At 46.0% G+C, this 14,093-nt stretch overlaps 1 protein-coding gene across 5 annotated transcripts in view; it reads left to right on the top strand.

Annotated features, from left to right (window-relative positions):
• Positions 1 to 14,093, top strand: part of RALYL (RALY RNA binding protein like) — a 937,349-nt gene that overhangs the window by 910,165 nt on the left and 13,091 nt on the right. For all 5 annotated transcript variants that reach the window (XM_073550584.1, XM_073550582.1, XM_073550583.1 and 2 more), the window contains 2 exons: positions 867 to 1,036; positions 11,731 to 11,785. In XM_073550584.1, the coding sequence (XP_073406685.1) occupies positions 867 to 1,036; positions 11,731 to 11,772 (212 nt within the window). In that variant the 3' untranslated portion in view covers positions 11,773 to 11,785. The remainder of the gene's footprint in view (positions 1 to 866; positions 1,037 to 11,730; positions 11,786 to 14,093) is intronic.

Here is a 14,093-nt window from a genome sequence, read left to right as displayed (position 1 = left end):
AATCTCCAAATCTGTTACCCATGGAGTATTTCAAGTACCCCAGCACTTTGGAGCAATTTTTACAACTCTTGGTGCCAAAGTACTACATTTGGCACCAAAAGTCACATAACAATTCAACAGACGGAAAAAAAAAACGTTTTGTGCCAAATTCATAAATCGCGAGCGCCATTTTCATGAATTTGGTGCCAAAAAACGACAACTGATACCACAAGACAAAAAAAAAGGAAAGTGACTTAAAAAAATGCAAATGATGAATCAGGGGTTTTTATTTTGTCTGACGGCTTACATATTCTATTGGAGACACGATGATGCTGATCATCGGAGAAGCGAATACTAAAGACCAAAACAATTCCAGGGAACTAAAAATGATACCTAAATAGGCACAAATTTTATATAGTATATAAGGGAACAGTTTTTATGCCGCCCATTTAACATCAGCTTGTTTTGCCTAGTTAATGTCAGACAAGCAGATTTTACACTCTGGCAGACACATGGTATTCTTATACCAAGATGGGGAAACAGCTGATGCAAGAAGAGTTTCATAGATTGTGTTCATTATCCTGTATGTTACGTAAATGATTAAATGGCTTCTTAGAAACAATGAATATTATGAGGATTTTATAGCTATATTTTGCACACTAATTATACAGAAATGGATAAACAGGTTGCACCGTAATATTACCCTTGTGTGCAATTTTTGAAATTTGACCTTTGGAAATCCGCGGTAATATTCAGTCATTTTAATTAAATAATTTGACTTAATTTTCTTCCAAATAAGCTATATAATTACTTAACACCCCTATGCAAAAACCTATTAAATGCCATAAATCTAAGAGTAATGAATGATTTTTTTTTTTATTTTCTAGGTCAAAAAAAGCATTTAGAAGATCCTGCAGATTTGGCTCCAGAAGAATGTAAGTCGGAGACTGCTGAAAATTCCATTGAAGAGCATGTTGAAGGAGCACATGACGCAGATGGCGAAGAGATGACAGATGGGATAGAAGAAGATTTTGATGAAGATGGAAGCAATGACTTGGTACAACTTATTTGCAGTGGTTCCATTCTTCCCGAAATATGTGTGTCTATTTTAAGGTTAAAAGAGCAAAAAAAAACCTTTACAATGAATTCTTGAAAGTCTATTTCATAACTAAATAAAAAAATGAAGAACTAATTAATTTTTTGTGTATTACAAAGAAGGGGGATGTATGTTACATTTATCTCTGACTTTAATCTAATATATAAAGCTCAAGTGTGTGTATTTATGTATGTGTGTATGTGTGTGTATGTCCGGGATTCGCATCCGCACCGTCGCAGCTACAGCCACGAAATTTGGCACAGTCACACGTCTGGACCCCGAGAGTGTCCTAGGCTATGTTGTGAGGCGAAATTTTAACTCTGCGTGTTCCAATTCACCAAAACAATTTTGCCCCTATCTACATAATGGGGAAAAAGTGTGTGTGTATCAAGCCCTGCCCCTCATTATGATGTCATAATGGTTGCCATGGTGACGCTTATGTCATCATAGGTTGCAAGCCCCGCCGCTCATTATGTCATAATGGTTGACTATGGTATGGAGGATGTGTGATGGGTATATGGGCACTGGACTATGGGATGGAGGATGTGTGATGGGTATATGGGCATATGGGCACTGGACTATGGGATGGAGGATATGTATGATGGGTATATGGGCACAATACAAAAAGGGTGGGGGAACAAGAGGTGCAATAGTGCCCTATCACTAGTGACACTACGATGTGAGTGGTGTAATGCAGTTCCACTCACCTATTCCGGTTGTGTGACCCACAACTGGCTTGAAGACATAACACAGTATCAGCTGCTGCAGGACCTCCACCGACCACTCCAAAGTGGAAAAACTGCCAGAGAATATGGGAAGCAAGATGTGCCACAGTCCGCGCTGCTGAATCCACAAAATCACCTGGGATGCAAGATGTAGTAACAAAGTACTGCTTTATTCCTTCCTACGCGTTTCGGCGCCCTTCCTGGCACCTTCCTCAGGGATATCCCTGAGGAAGGTGCCAGGAAGGGCGCCGAAACGCGTAGGAAGGAATAAAGCAGTACTTTGTTACTACATCTTGCATCCCAGGTGATTTTGTGGATTCAGCAGCGCGGACTGGGGTATATGGGCACGGGACTATGGGACGGCGGATATGTATGATGGGTATATGGGCATGGGACTATGAGATGAAGGATGTGTGATGGGTATATGGACACTCGACTATGGGATGGCGAATATGTATGATGGGTATATGGGCATGGGACTATGGGATGGAGGATGTGTGATGCGTATATGGGCACTCGACTATGGGATGGAGGATATGTATGATGGGTATATGGGCACGGGCCTATGGGATCGTGGATATGTATGATGGGTATATGGGCACTCGACTATGGGATGGCGAATATGTATGATGGGTATATGGGCATGGGACTATGGGATGGAGAATATGTGTGATGGGTATATGGGCATGGGACTATGGGATGGAGGATGTGTGATGCGTATATGGGCACTCGACTAAGGGATGGAGGATATGTATGATGGGTATATGTCCATGGGCCTATGGGATCGTGGATATGTATGATGGGTATATGGGCACGGGACTATGGGATGGAGGATATGTATGATGGGTATATGGGCACGGGACTATGGGATGGAGGATAATTATAATTTGTTATACAGTTAGTTACTATGCCCGGGCAGCCCCGGGCTCTTCAGCTAGTATATAATACTATATATCATTAACCCTTTCCTCCTGTGGCCAATTTTAACTTTTTTGCCCTTTGGCTTTTTTCCTTTCCTTCTTCCAAGAGTCATAATTTTTTTTATTTTTCCTTCAATGTCACCATACAAGGACTTGTTTTTTTTTTTTGTGGTATGAATTGTTTTGAATGGCACCATTAATTTTACTTATAAAATACCGAAAACATTCTAAAAAATCAAAATGTGGTGAAATAGTGAAAAAAAGCACAAATTCACCACTACTTTTTTTTTGTTTTGGCTTTTATAGTATTAGGTTTGCAGTAAAAATGACCTGACAAAATGCTCTCCAGTTTTGGACAGTTATAGCCATATCAAACTTGGATCCATGCGTCTGCATCCTGCCATCGAAATACATTGCAGCTTGCCGCTTTCAATAAAAATAAAATAAACCTATCTCCTTACCAGACCACACTATCTGTCTCCATCCTGACCCATGTTCCTTCCCCATCTTTCTCCATCCTGCCCTTTGTTTCTCCATTCTTCCCCTTGTGTCTCTTATTCTGCCCCCTTGTCTCCCATTGTGCCCCTGTGCAGCTTTCAATAAAAGTAAAAAAAAACTTTTCTCCTTACCTGGCCGCACTCCTGCGGCGATGCTCTCTCCATGCAGTTCAAGCGCGCACTCACCGGTGAATGACAATGATGTCATACTCTGGCAACGTGCGTGCTGATGTCAGCTATCAGCCTCGGATTGGCTGACGGCTTTTAACTATTGTCGTGCGTGCCCACACAGCAATAGAGTTTAAGGGATATCTGTCACCCCTTTTATGAGATATCATATAATGATATCATTCACTTGTGTGTCACATAAGGATTCTCTTAGTACTTTTGCTTCCCCCTGACCCCGCACCTTTCATGCATAAATACCTTTTTTATATCGGTTCAGATGTATGTAAACTGCCGCTGTCCTGTCCGATGGGCGGGGCTTATTCACCTGCTCCCCCTCCCGGTCTTGCTCTACGCATTTCTTCTTATGTAGAGCAAGACAGGGAGGGGGGAGCAGGTGAAAAAGCCCCGCCCATCGGACCGGACCGTGACAGTTTACATACATCTGAACCGATATAAAAAAGGTATTTATGCATGAAAGGTGCGGGGTCAGGGGGAAGCAAAAGTACTAAGAGAATCCTTATGTGACACACAATTGAATGATATCATTATATGATATCTCAAAAAAGGGGTGACAGATTCCCTTTAACTGAACCTGCGTCTCGGACGAAGGTTCAGTTACTGCATTGGCATAAGCTTGCCGCTGGGGCCCAACGAGTGGAAGAGATGGGGCCCGTCTGCTCAGTAATGCCCTGATGGCGGCCCTGTAACGCCAAAGAAAATGTCACTAAATCTGCATAGTGTGAATGTATATAATACTGCAAGGGACGGAAGGCACAAGACAAGTAGCTATGGATATGAAAAAGAGGCCAAAAGTGGTAAATGTGAATTAAATTCCACAGTGGAGAGAGTGATACTCACTAAAATAGTGCAGGTCTCCCTTTCCTGTATGGCGTCCTCCCCAATGCGTGTTTTGGCACGCTGCCGTCGCAATGTATGTAGACATTCTGGACTTGCGCTGTAGGGTTGTGAAACAACCCCATTAAGGGGATGTCTATTTTTAGCACTATTTCAAATGATAAAATTTCCATATAACTATAATAAAAAGGACCTAAGATAAAAAAAATTAGCAAATACCCTGTAATAAGTTAATTAATAACTATTAATAGTACATTAGTACATGTAAATAACATACGGTACTTGGTTAACACTGTTTTGATCAAAAAAGCATAAAAGCCATCCCTCCCCTACGAGGTGTATCAAATTGAGACTGTCCTTGGTTTTTATATTTCATCTCACTATGTATCATCAGATGTCAAAATACATAGGGGCAGGACCAGGGTCCGGAGTGTTCAGACATCTGCCCGTGGAAAGCTATATAAACGGAATGTTTAGCCTAAAAAGGGGGAGCCATGCCGCTATTTATACAAAGTACAAAAAGCTAAAGCAAAACCAAAAAAGTGAGCCAGAGCATATGTTGGTGTAAGTGTAACACCTGGGTCTCCATTCACACTGTGGCCATTTAACAGACAGAATCTAAGATAAAGATGGATTTTTGGTTCTTACCGTAAAATCTCTTTCTTGGAGCCTTCATTGGGGGACACAGAATACCATGGGTGTATGCTGCTGCTGCTAGGAGGCTGACACTATGCAAAAACAAGAAAATTAGCTCCTCCCCAGCAGTATACACCCACCGACAGGCACCAAGCACCTCAGTTCGTGAAAAAGCAGTAGGAGAAGCAACAAGAAAAACTCGAACCATATGTACCAACCCAACAAGGGACTCTAAGACCCAACACGGTACAACTTAAACAGGGAGGGTGCTGTGTCCCCCAATGAAGGCTCCAAGAAAGAGATTTTACGGTAAGAACCAAAAATCCATCTTTCTTTATCGCCTTATTGGGGGACACAGAATACCATGGGACGTCCCAAAGCAGTCCCAAGGGTAGGAACAGCAATAAGGAACGAAAGTAACCGAAAGGCTTAGGTCGGCCGGTGAGCCACCGCCGCCAGCAGAACCTTCCTACCAACCACAGCATCAGACGAGGCCTGGGTATGAACCCTGTAGAACCTCGTGAAGGTGTGCAAAGATGACCAGGTCGCAGCCTTGCAAATTTGCATGGCCGAGGCCTGGTGACGAGCAGCCCACGAAGCCGCCACAGCCCGGGTGGAATGAGCACTTACTCCCGGAGGGGGCCGCTTTTCCTGAAGACGATACGCTTCCAGAATGGTAGAACGAATCCAGCGAGCGATCGTGGATTTGGAAGCCGGAAGGCCCTTCTGGCGACCTTCAGAGATGATCAGCAAAGAATCGGACAGACGAAAGGAAGAAGTCCTGGCGAGATAGACACGCAGGGCTCTAACTACGTCCAGTTTGTGGAGAGACTTCTCAAGAGGATGAGATGGAGCCGGACAAAAAGAAGGAAGGACGATATCCTCATTGATATGGAAAGCGCAAACCACCTTTGGAAGAAAAGAAGGAACGGGCCTGAGGACGGCTTTGTCTTGATGGAGAATGAGGTAAGGGGAACGACATGACAAGGCCGCCAATTCAGAAACTCTTCTGATGGATGAAATGGCGATCAAAAAGGTGACCTTCCAAGAGAGAAGGGACAAAGGAATGTCCTGGAGAGGCTCGAACGGCGCCTTCTGGAGAGCGCTAAGGACGAGGTTGAGATCCCACGGGTCTATTGGCGAATGATGAGGAGGAGCCACGTGGGAAACCCCTTGCAGAAAGGTTTTGACCTGTGGTAGAGAAGCTAGCTCTCTTTGGAAGAGGATAGAGAGAGCGGAAACCTGGCCCTTGAGCGTACTGAGGGACAGACCCGCGTCTAACCCAGACTGAAGAAACCCCAGGATAGATGGGATAGAAAAAGACATTGGGAAGACTCTTTTATCATCGCACCAACGGAAAAAAGCCTTCCAGTACCTATAGTAAATGCGGGAAGAGGCTGGTTTCCTGGCTCTGATCATAGTTTGAATAACCTGACTGGACAGACCTGATTCCTTCAGAATTGCGGTCTCAACGGCCATGCCGTCAAACTCAGAGACTGAGAATTCTCGTGGTAAAGGGGGCCTTGTGAGAGAAGGTCTGGACGGTCTGGAAGCCTCCAGGGAACGTCCGCGAGCATGTTGACCAGTTCTGCGTACCAAGGCCGTCTTGGCCAATCTGGAGCGACTAGAATCACTGGTACGCCTTCCGATTTTATCTTTTTGACCACTCGAGGGATCAATGCCAGAGGCGGGAACAGATACAGAAGTTGAAACTGGGACCACGGAGTCACCAGTGCGTCTCACGCGACGGCTAGAGGGTCCCTGGACCTGGCTACGAACTGCGGCACCTTGTGGTTCATCCGAGATGCCATGAGATCGACATCCGGGGTGCCCCAACGGTCGCCTATCTGAGAGAAAACCGCGGGGTGCAGGGACCATTCGCCGGACGCTAGGCCCTGGCGACTCAGAAAGTCGGCTGCCCAATTTTCCACCCCTGGAATATGGACGGCGGAGATTGTCGGAACGTAACGTTCTGCCCAGCGTAATATCTTGGCCACTTCTGACATTACTTGTTTGCTGCGCGTGCCCCCCTGATGGTTTATGTACGCCACGGCCGTGGCGTTGTCCGACTGAATACGGACCGGCTTGCCGGAGAGGAGGGGCTGCCAAAGAAGGGCCAGGAAAATTGCTCTGATCTCCAAAAGACTGATTGGGAGGAGAGACTCCTGTGGCTTCCAGCGGCCTTGGGCCGCTTTCTGATGGAACACGGCTCCCCATCCTAGAAGGTTCGCATCGGTGGTGATGACTTGCCACTGAGGCGGAAGGAAGGACCTCCCTTTGAGAACTGACGCTGGCCGTAGCCACCAAGTGAGAGACTGCCTCACTCTGAGAGGAAGCCGAATAGGACGGTCCAAGGACATCGTGGTCTTGTCCCAGGCTGAAAGCAGAGACAGCTGGAGGGGGCGAAGATGAAACTGCGCAAAGGGTACTGCTTCCATGGAGGCCACCATCTTCCCCAGGACCTTCATGCAGAACCAAATGGGAATGGGAGCAGGCCTCTTGAGAGTTCTAATGCCCTTGGACAGAGTTGTAAATTTTTCCTTTGGAAGAAAAACACGGGCTAGCTTCGTGTCGAATTCCATACCCAGAAAGGTCAGACGCTGGGTGGGGATCAGAATGGACTTCTCCTTGTTGACCAGTCAACCTAGGCGGCTGAGAGTGTCCAGGGTTATCTGAAGGCTCCGGAGACAGTCCTGGCGAGACGAACCCTTGATCAAAAGATCGTCCAGATAAGGGATGATGAGGATCCCTCTGGAGCGAAGGATGGCCATGACGGTCGCCATCACCTTCGTGAAAACACGGGGCGCTGAAGCTAGGCCGAAAGGAAGAGCTGTGAACTGAAAGTGGTCTCCCTGAAACGCAAATCGAAGATACTTCTGATGTTGCACACAAATTGGAATGTGCAGATAGGCATCCCGAATGTCCACCGAGCAGAGAAATTCACCGGGCTCCATGGAAGCAATCACCGACCGAAGAGACTCCATCCTGAAATGAAGAATCTTCACGTGGCAATTGAGCAATTTGAGGTCCAGAATAGGACGAAGAGAGCCGTCTTTCTTCGGGACTACAAAGAGATTGGAGTAGAACCCGGAAAACCGTTCGTCTGAGGGAACGGGAACAATGACTCCGGCGGAAAGAAGGGAGGAAATGGCCTGCAAAAAACCCGGAATCTGGGCCCGCTGTCGCGGAGGCCGAGACCGGAAAAACCGTCTGTTCGGGAGTGAAGCAAATTCGATCTTGTATCTGGATGCGACGAGTTCTCTGACCCAAGCGTCGTCGACAACGGACAGCCAAGCATCCGCGAAAAAGGAAAGTCTGCCTCCCACCCTGGAAGAAATTCCAGGTGGGGGTGACCCGTCACTTAGACGAAAATCTGCCGGAATTGGCTCCTGCAGATCTGGAATATTGTCCTCTAGATCTCCAGCGAGGAGCGGGTTTGTAGGAAGGTTTCCTCTGATCCCGCTCCCTGGTGGCGGGCGGCCGATCCTGTTGAGTGGCTCTCTCTGTGGCAGAGAAGGGACGAAAGGGCCTGAATGGTCGAAAACCCCTTCTGTTGAAAGGACATTTTGGTCGAGATTGGGGAAGCAAAGTACTTTTACCTCCAGTGGCATCGGAAATTATCTGATCCAGCTTTGCTCCAAAGAGCCTAGAGCCGTGGAATGGCAGATTGGTAAGCGACTTTTTCGAAGTAGTGTCCGCATTCCATGACTTTAGCCAAAGGACTCGGCGTACAGCTACTATGTTGCTGTTAGCCCTTGCTACGCAGCCGGCCGCGTCCAAGGAGGCGGCCAAAAGGTATTTTCCCGCCTGGTTAATCTGATCTGCAAGATCTGCCAGCTCGTCTTGAGGAGCTGACGCTAAGATGCCTCTGCGAAGAATTTTTGCCCAAGCGGAAATGACCTTCGCCACCCAGGCGGATGCGAAAATAGGGCAGAGAGAGGCGCCAGATGCCTCAAAGATAGACTTAGCCAGAGATTCAATCTGCCTGTCAGTAGGATCTTTGAGCGATGCCCCGTCTGGCAGAGAGAGCACCGTTTTTGAGGCTATCCGGGAAACTGGAGGATCTACCTCGGGAGCCTTGGACCACTTTGAGAGCAGTTCTGCGTCAAAGGGGTACAGAACGTCCAAGTACTTGCGGCCTGAGAAACGTTGCTCAGGGCGCTCCCAGTGTTTGGATAAGGTAGTATCGAAATCGTTGTGATTGGGAAAAGTTCGAGACGGAGGTCTGGCTCGTTTAAGGAGAACCGAGCTTTCCTGAAGTGGAGCCTCATCCTGTTTAAGTTTTAGTGTTTGGAAGATAGCTGCAATAAGACTATCGACCATGTCCCGCGTTTTAGAAACGCTGTTCCCCTCTGAGCTAGCTTCCGAATGAGAATCATCGCCTGACTGAAGGTTGTCATCCGAGGAAGGAGAAGGAGGCATGGGAGCGGAAGGGCCCTGTGAGCTCGAAGACGAAGTGGACAGAGCCCGCTTCCTAGAAGTCCTTCCCTGTCTGTCTCTCTGAAGGTCGTGGTCAGGTGCGGACGACTCACCCCGAGAGGCGGTCGGGGCAGAGGTGGCTGAGGATAGCTGAGTTAATCGTTCTAAGACCTGGACCAGCGACTGTGATACTTTTGTCAAGTCAGAAACAGACTGTGACATTGTAACGGCCCACTCCGGGGGGAGAGAGGAGGGAAGAGCGCCCTCCGCCCGGGACTCTGTGCGTTCCTGAGATGCTGACATATTTGAAGGACTGCAGGGGGGGCAGAATGGGGACGACTGACCCGATGCCCACTTCTTTTTACAGCGCGCACAGGCGTAATAGGTAGCGGTGGGCCTGAAGCAGAGATCCCCTGGAGGGTTGGGCATAAGTAAACTGCACTGAATGGCCGCAGAAATTAGGGAATAACTGCCGAGGAGAGCTAATCCTTGCCTCAGAGCCGAGCCTACTGAGATTCTGTGCGAGCAGCAGAAGAAACGCCGAAGTGTCCCCCAAGCAGCGCAGGAAGGAGTGATTCAGGCATCAGGAAATCCTTGTGCTGGGAGAAGGGGGCGGAGCTTAGCGGCCACGCCGTGACTGGTTAATAGCGACGGAGAGGGCATGGCAGAAGAGGGGGGCTGGCATCCAAGAGAGAAAGAAGCCCTGTGATGGGCTAGAAAGGGCACGCTGAAAAGAGCGCGCTCAGGAAGGGAGGAGGGAGAGCAGAGGAGTTCCCCGCGCTGAGGGGAAAGTGATAGTGCCTCCCACCCTGACGGCGCCGCAGCCCCATGCCCGACATTCCGCGCTAAGGATGCAATCTGACCAGGTCCTGCTGCTTGTGACGCTGCAGTGAGTGAGGAGATACCCATAGACTCCCTGACTAGAGCAGGGAAAGTGTAGGAAGCAAGCGGCTGAGCGCACGGCAGGCAGAAAAGGGCGGGAGATTCAAATATGTGGACCTGAAACCAACAAGGTCCCTTCTCCCATGTCACTGAAGCTTATGCGGGGCCGGAGGGAACGTACAGGCACTTACCTGACGTCCCTGAAGAGGATGAACACAGGGGCCCACGGGGAAACGGCAGGCCGCTGGGAGGGGAAGGAGTCCTCTGTACCCGCATCCTGCAGAAGACGGCTTTCTTGGAACACCTACGATCGCCTTCTTCCTCTCAGCCCTGTCCCGAGAAATGGGTGAGGAGGGGGATTCGGCAAGGACCAGCCACCTGTCCGCAACCCTTATCACCAGAAGGTGATAGGGAAAAGTCCTGCCTGCGGAACTGAGAGTTGCGATGTGGGTGACACCACACTGCTCGCTCAGCCGCATGATATAGGAAATCAGGGTGATAACTTATACCCTGTTTCCCAATGGAAAAAACCTAAAAGACAAAAGAGAGAGAAAATTAAAAAGTTCAAACTAAACCTGAAAGGAAAATTGGATTAAAACTGCGGATCTGGGGAGATCCCGGTCCGCCTCCTACAGACACTAAGCACAAACTGAGGTGCTTGGTGCCTGTCGGTGGGTGTATACTGCCGGGGAGGAGCTAATTTTCTTGTTTTTGCATAGTGTCAGCCTCCTAGCAGCAGCAGCATACACCCATGGTATTCTGTGTCCCCCAATAAGGCGATAAAGAAAAACTAAGTGAGCAAATACCCTGTAGTAAGTAAGTGAATAGTAATAGTACATGTAAAAAACATATGGCACTTCGTTGACCCTGTATTGATCAAAAAAGCATAAGTCTTCCCACTGTGACAAGTTGTACCCTTATCGAGATGGTACTTAACTCTTGTAGTTATCCTCACTATGTATAATAAAAAGATGAGTTACTTTTCCAATGTACAGTAGCACGCTGTATCACTTACCCTGTACCAATCCTGAGTCACTGCTTGCATTATACTTCAGATCTGCTGTTACAGTTCACACAATGGTTACTAGACACAGATGTACATGACACATAACATGATGTAGTGAGACCATTAATTTCTCCAGTTTCTCCAGTACCAGATCAGTGCACAGTGCTTGTTGAGAAGAACAGAATCCAAACAACCATAAAAATCTCTGCAAGACATTGAAACAACAAGGGATGCTGGGTGATTTCAGCTCTGAAGGCTCCTGAATAGTAAATGCAGTTGTGGACTGGAGTCTGTAACCAAATTATCATTTCAAAATAAGTAATGCAAAGTATTTACATACAGTAATTACTCAACTTTTTCTATAGATCAATTCTACGTGTAGTTATGACTTCCATGAAAATGTTATTTTCTGATATGTGTTGTAAGCAGGGCGTGATGACAACAGTGCAGCTCTGTATTTTCTACTTTTTCTTTTATATGTTAGATACAGTAGATTTTCTTTGTCGAGGCTCATGCTACTCTTTGTCTTAATTTTCTGCTACTTTAGATGGAAAATCATGTATCCGACATTGAAGATACAAGTAACTGAATGGAGATTCCTGGTATGTCTTACATAATAATCCTTGATGTTTAGATGTTTTACGCCTGTGTAAAGAAGTACGGGCTCAGGTGTAGATTTATCATGTTTTATCTGTTATTGCTTGAGAAATGATTGGAATTTGCAAAAACCTGAAACAAAAATGCAATTCACCAATTTAAAGGATATGAACACCTTTCAAGGGCAAATTTTGTGGCCAAATATATTTTTTGCAATTGGATTTTCATTGAAAAATATTAACCATTTTCCTGCCACCTGTCTTGCACTGACTATTACTGGCTGCAGAATGAGTCAACTGAGCATCTTTCCGTGATACCATTCCGACAAGAGAGTTTATAACTCTAATTTTTGTTCTTCTGAGCTCCACTCAATTGAATTATGAACACAAAGTTCATTTTGACTTTTTATACCATCATATACCAGCTGAGAGCAGCTCAGAAGAAGAAAGAAAATAAGGGCTACCCTTCTGTCAGTTTGAGCTCTCTGAGGTGTTATCAGTTAACTCCTTCTGCAGCCAGCAGACAGTTCATGGGTAGACAGTTCATGGTTTGGGTGTCGTGCTCGGAGTCTGCACTTGTCGGGCTTCCAGGCAACATAGCTCAAAATGGTCCAAAAGAGGATGTTCTCCAGCAGTAAAGGAAAGTAGTTACTGTCGGTACAGAAAGTATCCAGATCAGGATAGGGATATGGGAACCTGGGCGTGGATATAACTACAATATGGGGATGAGGATGGGGCATTACTACAGGAAGGGGACCAGGATGGGGTATTACTACAGGAAGGGGTCCAGGATGGGGCATTACTACAGGAAGGGGACCAGGATGGGGTATTACTACAGGAAGGAGTCCAGGATGGGGTATTACTACAGGAAGGGGTCCAGGATGGGGCATTACTACAGGAAGGGGTCCAGGATGGGGCATATCTATAAGATGGGACCTTGCTACAAGATGGAGACTAGGATAGGGACATAGCTAAAAGATGGTGACAGAACTTCAAATGGGTACCTGGATGGGGACATAACTACAATACGGGGACATAGCTAAAATATGGGGACATAGATTGGGACATAACTACAAATAGATACCTGGATGGTGACATACAGTGGGTACGGAAAGTTTTCAGTTCATTCTTTTCTCATTAATGTACACTCTGTACCCCATCTTGACTGAAAAAAAACAGAAATGTAGAAATTTTTGCAAATTTGTTAAAAAAGAAAAACTGAAATATCACATGGTCATAAGTATTCAGACACTTTGCTCAGACACTCATATTTAAATCACATGCTGTCCAAAAATTTAAAGGGTTCTGAATACTTTCCGTACCCACTGTGAAACTTTAGTCATATAGGATAAAAAAATTGGCAGAATGTGCACATATTAAAAATCTCATTCATTTTTTGAAAGGAAAATACTATCTACGATTAATGGTTTTTCTACCCGAAAAGCGTAACAATTTATGGAGAGTTTTAACCCTTCACCCCCAAGCCTGTTTTCACCTTCTTGACCAGGCCAAATTTTACAATTCTGACCAGTGTCATTTTATGAGGTAATAACTTTGGAACACTTCAACAGATCTTAGTGATTCAGAGGTTGTTTTTTGTGACATGTTGTAATTCAAAACGTGATCAATATGATTTGCGTTTTTTTTTTTTTTATAAAAAATGTAACGAAAAAATTGTACGTTTCGTAATTTTCAAAGTTTGAAGTTTTATGACCTTAAAACAAATAGTTAAAACATACAAAACAGATAATAAATAACGTTTGCCACATGTCTACTTTGCATCAGCATCATTTCTTAAAGATAATTTTTTGGTGTTAGGCTACTTTCACACGCGTTTTTTTGCGCTGCGTGCGCAGTGCAAACGCGCATAAAAAACGCATCATGCGTTTTTAATGCGATTCCTTGCTTTTTGCGCATGGTTTTTACAAAAAAAGCATGCATTTTTAAACGCTGACATGCACATGACCATGCGCACGTCAGCGCTCCCATAGACTTTAATGTGTGTTTGGGTGAATTCCGTGCTCATTGCGTGCGCATGCGTTTTTTTTTAGACTGGTCGGACGCACCAAAAATGCAACAGGTTGCTTTTTGTGCGCCTGGGCGCACACTACAAAAAAACGCATGCGCATACAAACGCGTACAAACACATGACAATGCGCACCCATGTTAAATATATGGAAAAAAAATGCATGCTCAGGTATGCGCAAAAACGCAGCGCAAAAAAACGCAAGTGTGAAATCAGCCTCAGGAAGTCAGAAGGGTTAAAAGTTTATGAACAATTTTTCTTTTTTCCAGCAAAATTTACAAAATCATT

This window comes from Dendrobates tinctorius, unplaced genomic scaffold (assembly GCF_039654945.1).
Source record: "Dendrobates tinctorius isolate UK_male_01 unplaced genomic scaffold, ASM3965494v1 ptg000165l, whole genome shotgun sequence".
In the NCBI taxonomy this organism is placed as follows: Eukaryota; Metazoa; Chordata; class Amphibia; order Anura; family Dendrobatidae; genus Dendrobates; species Dendrobates tinctorius.
The sequence above is the reverse complement of the archived record's forward strand: the minus strand, read 5'-3'. Positions and strand labels throughout refer to the sequence as shown.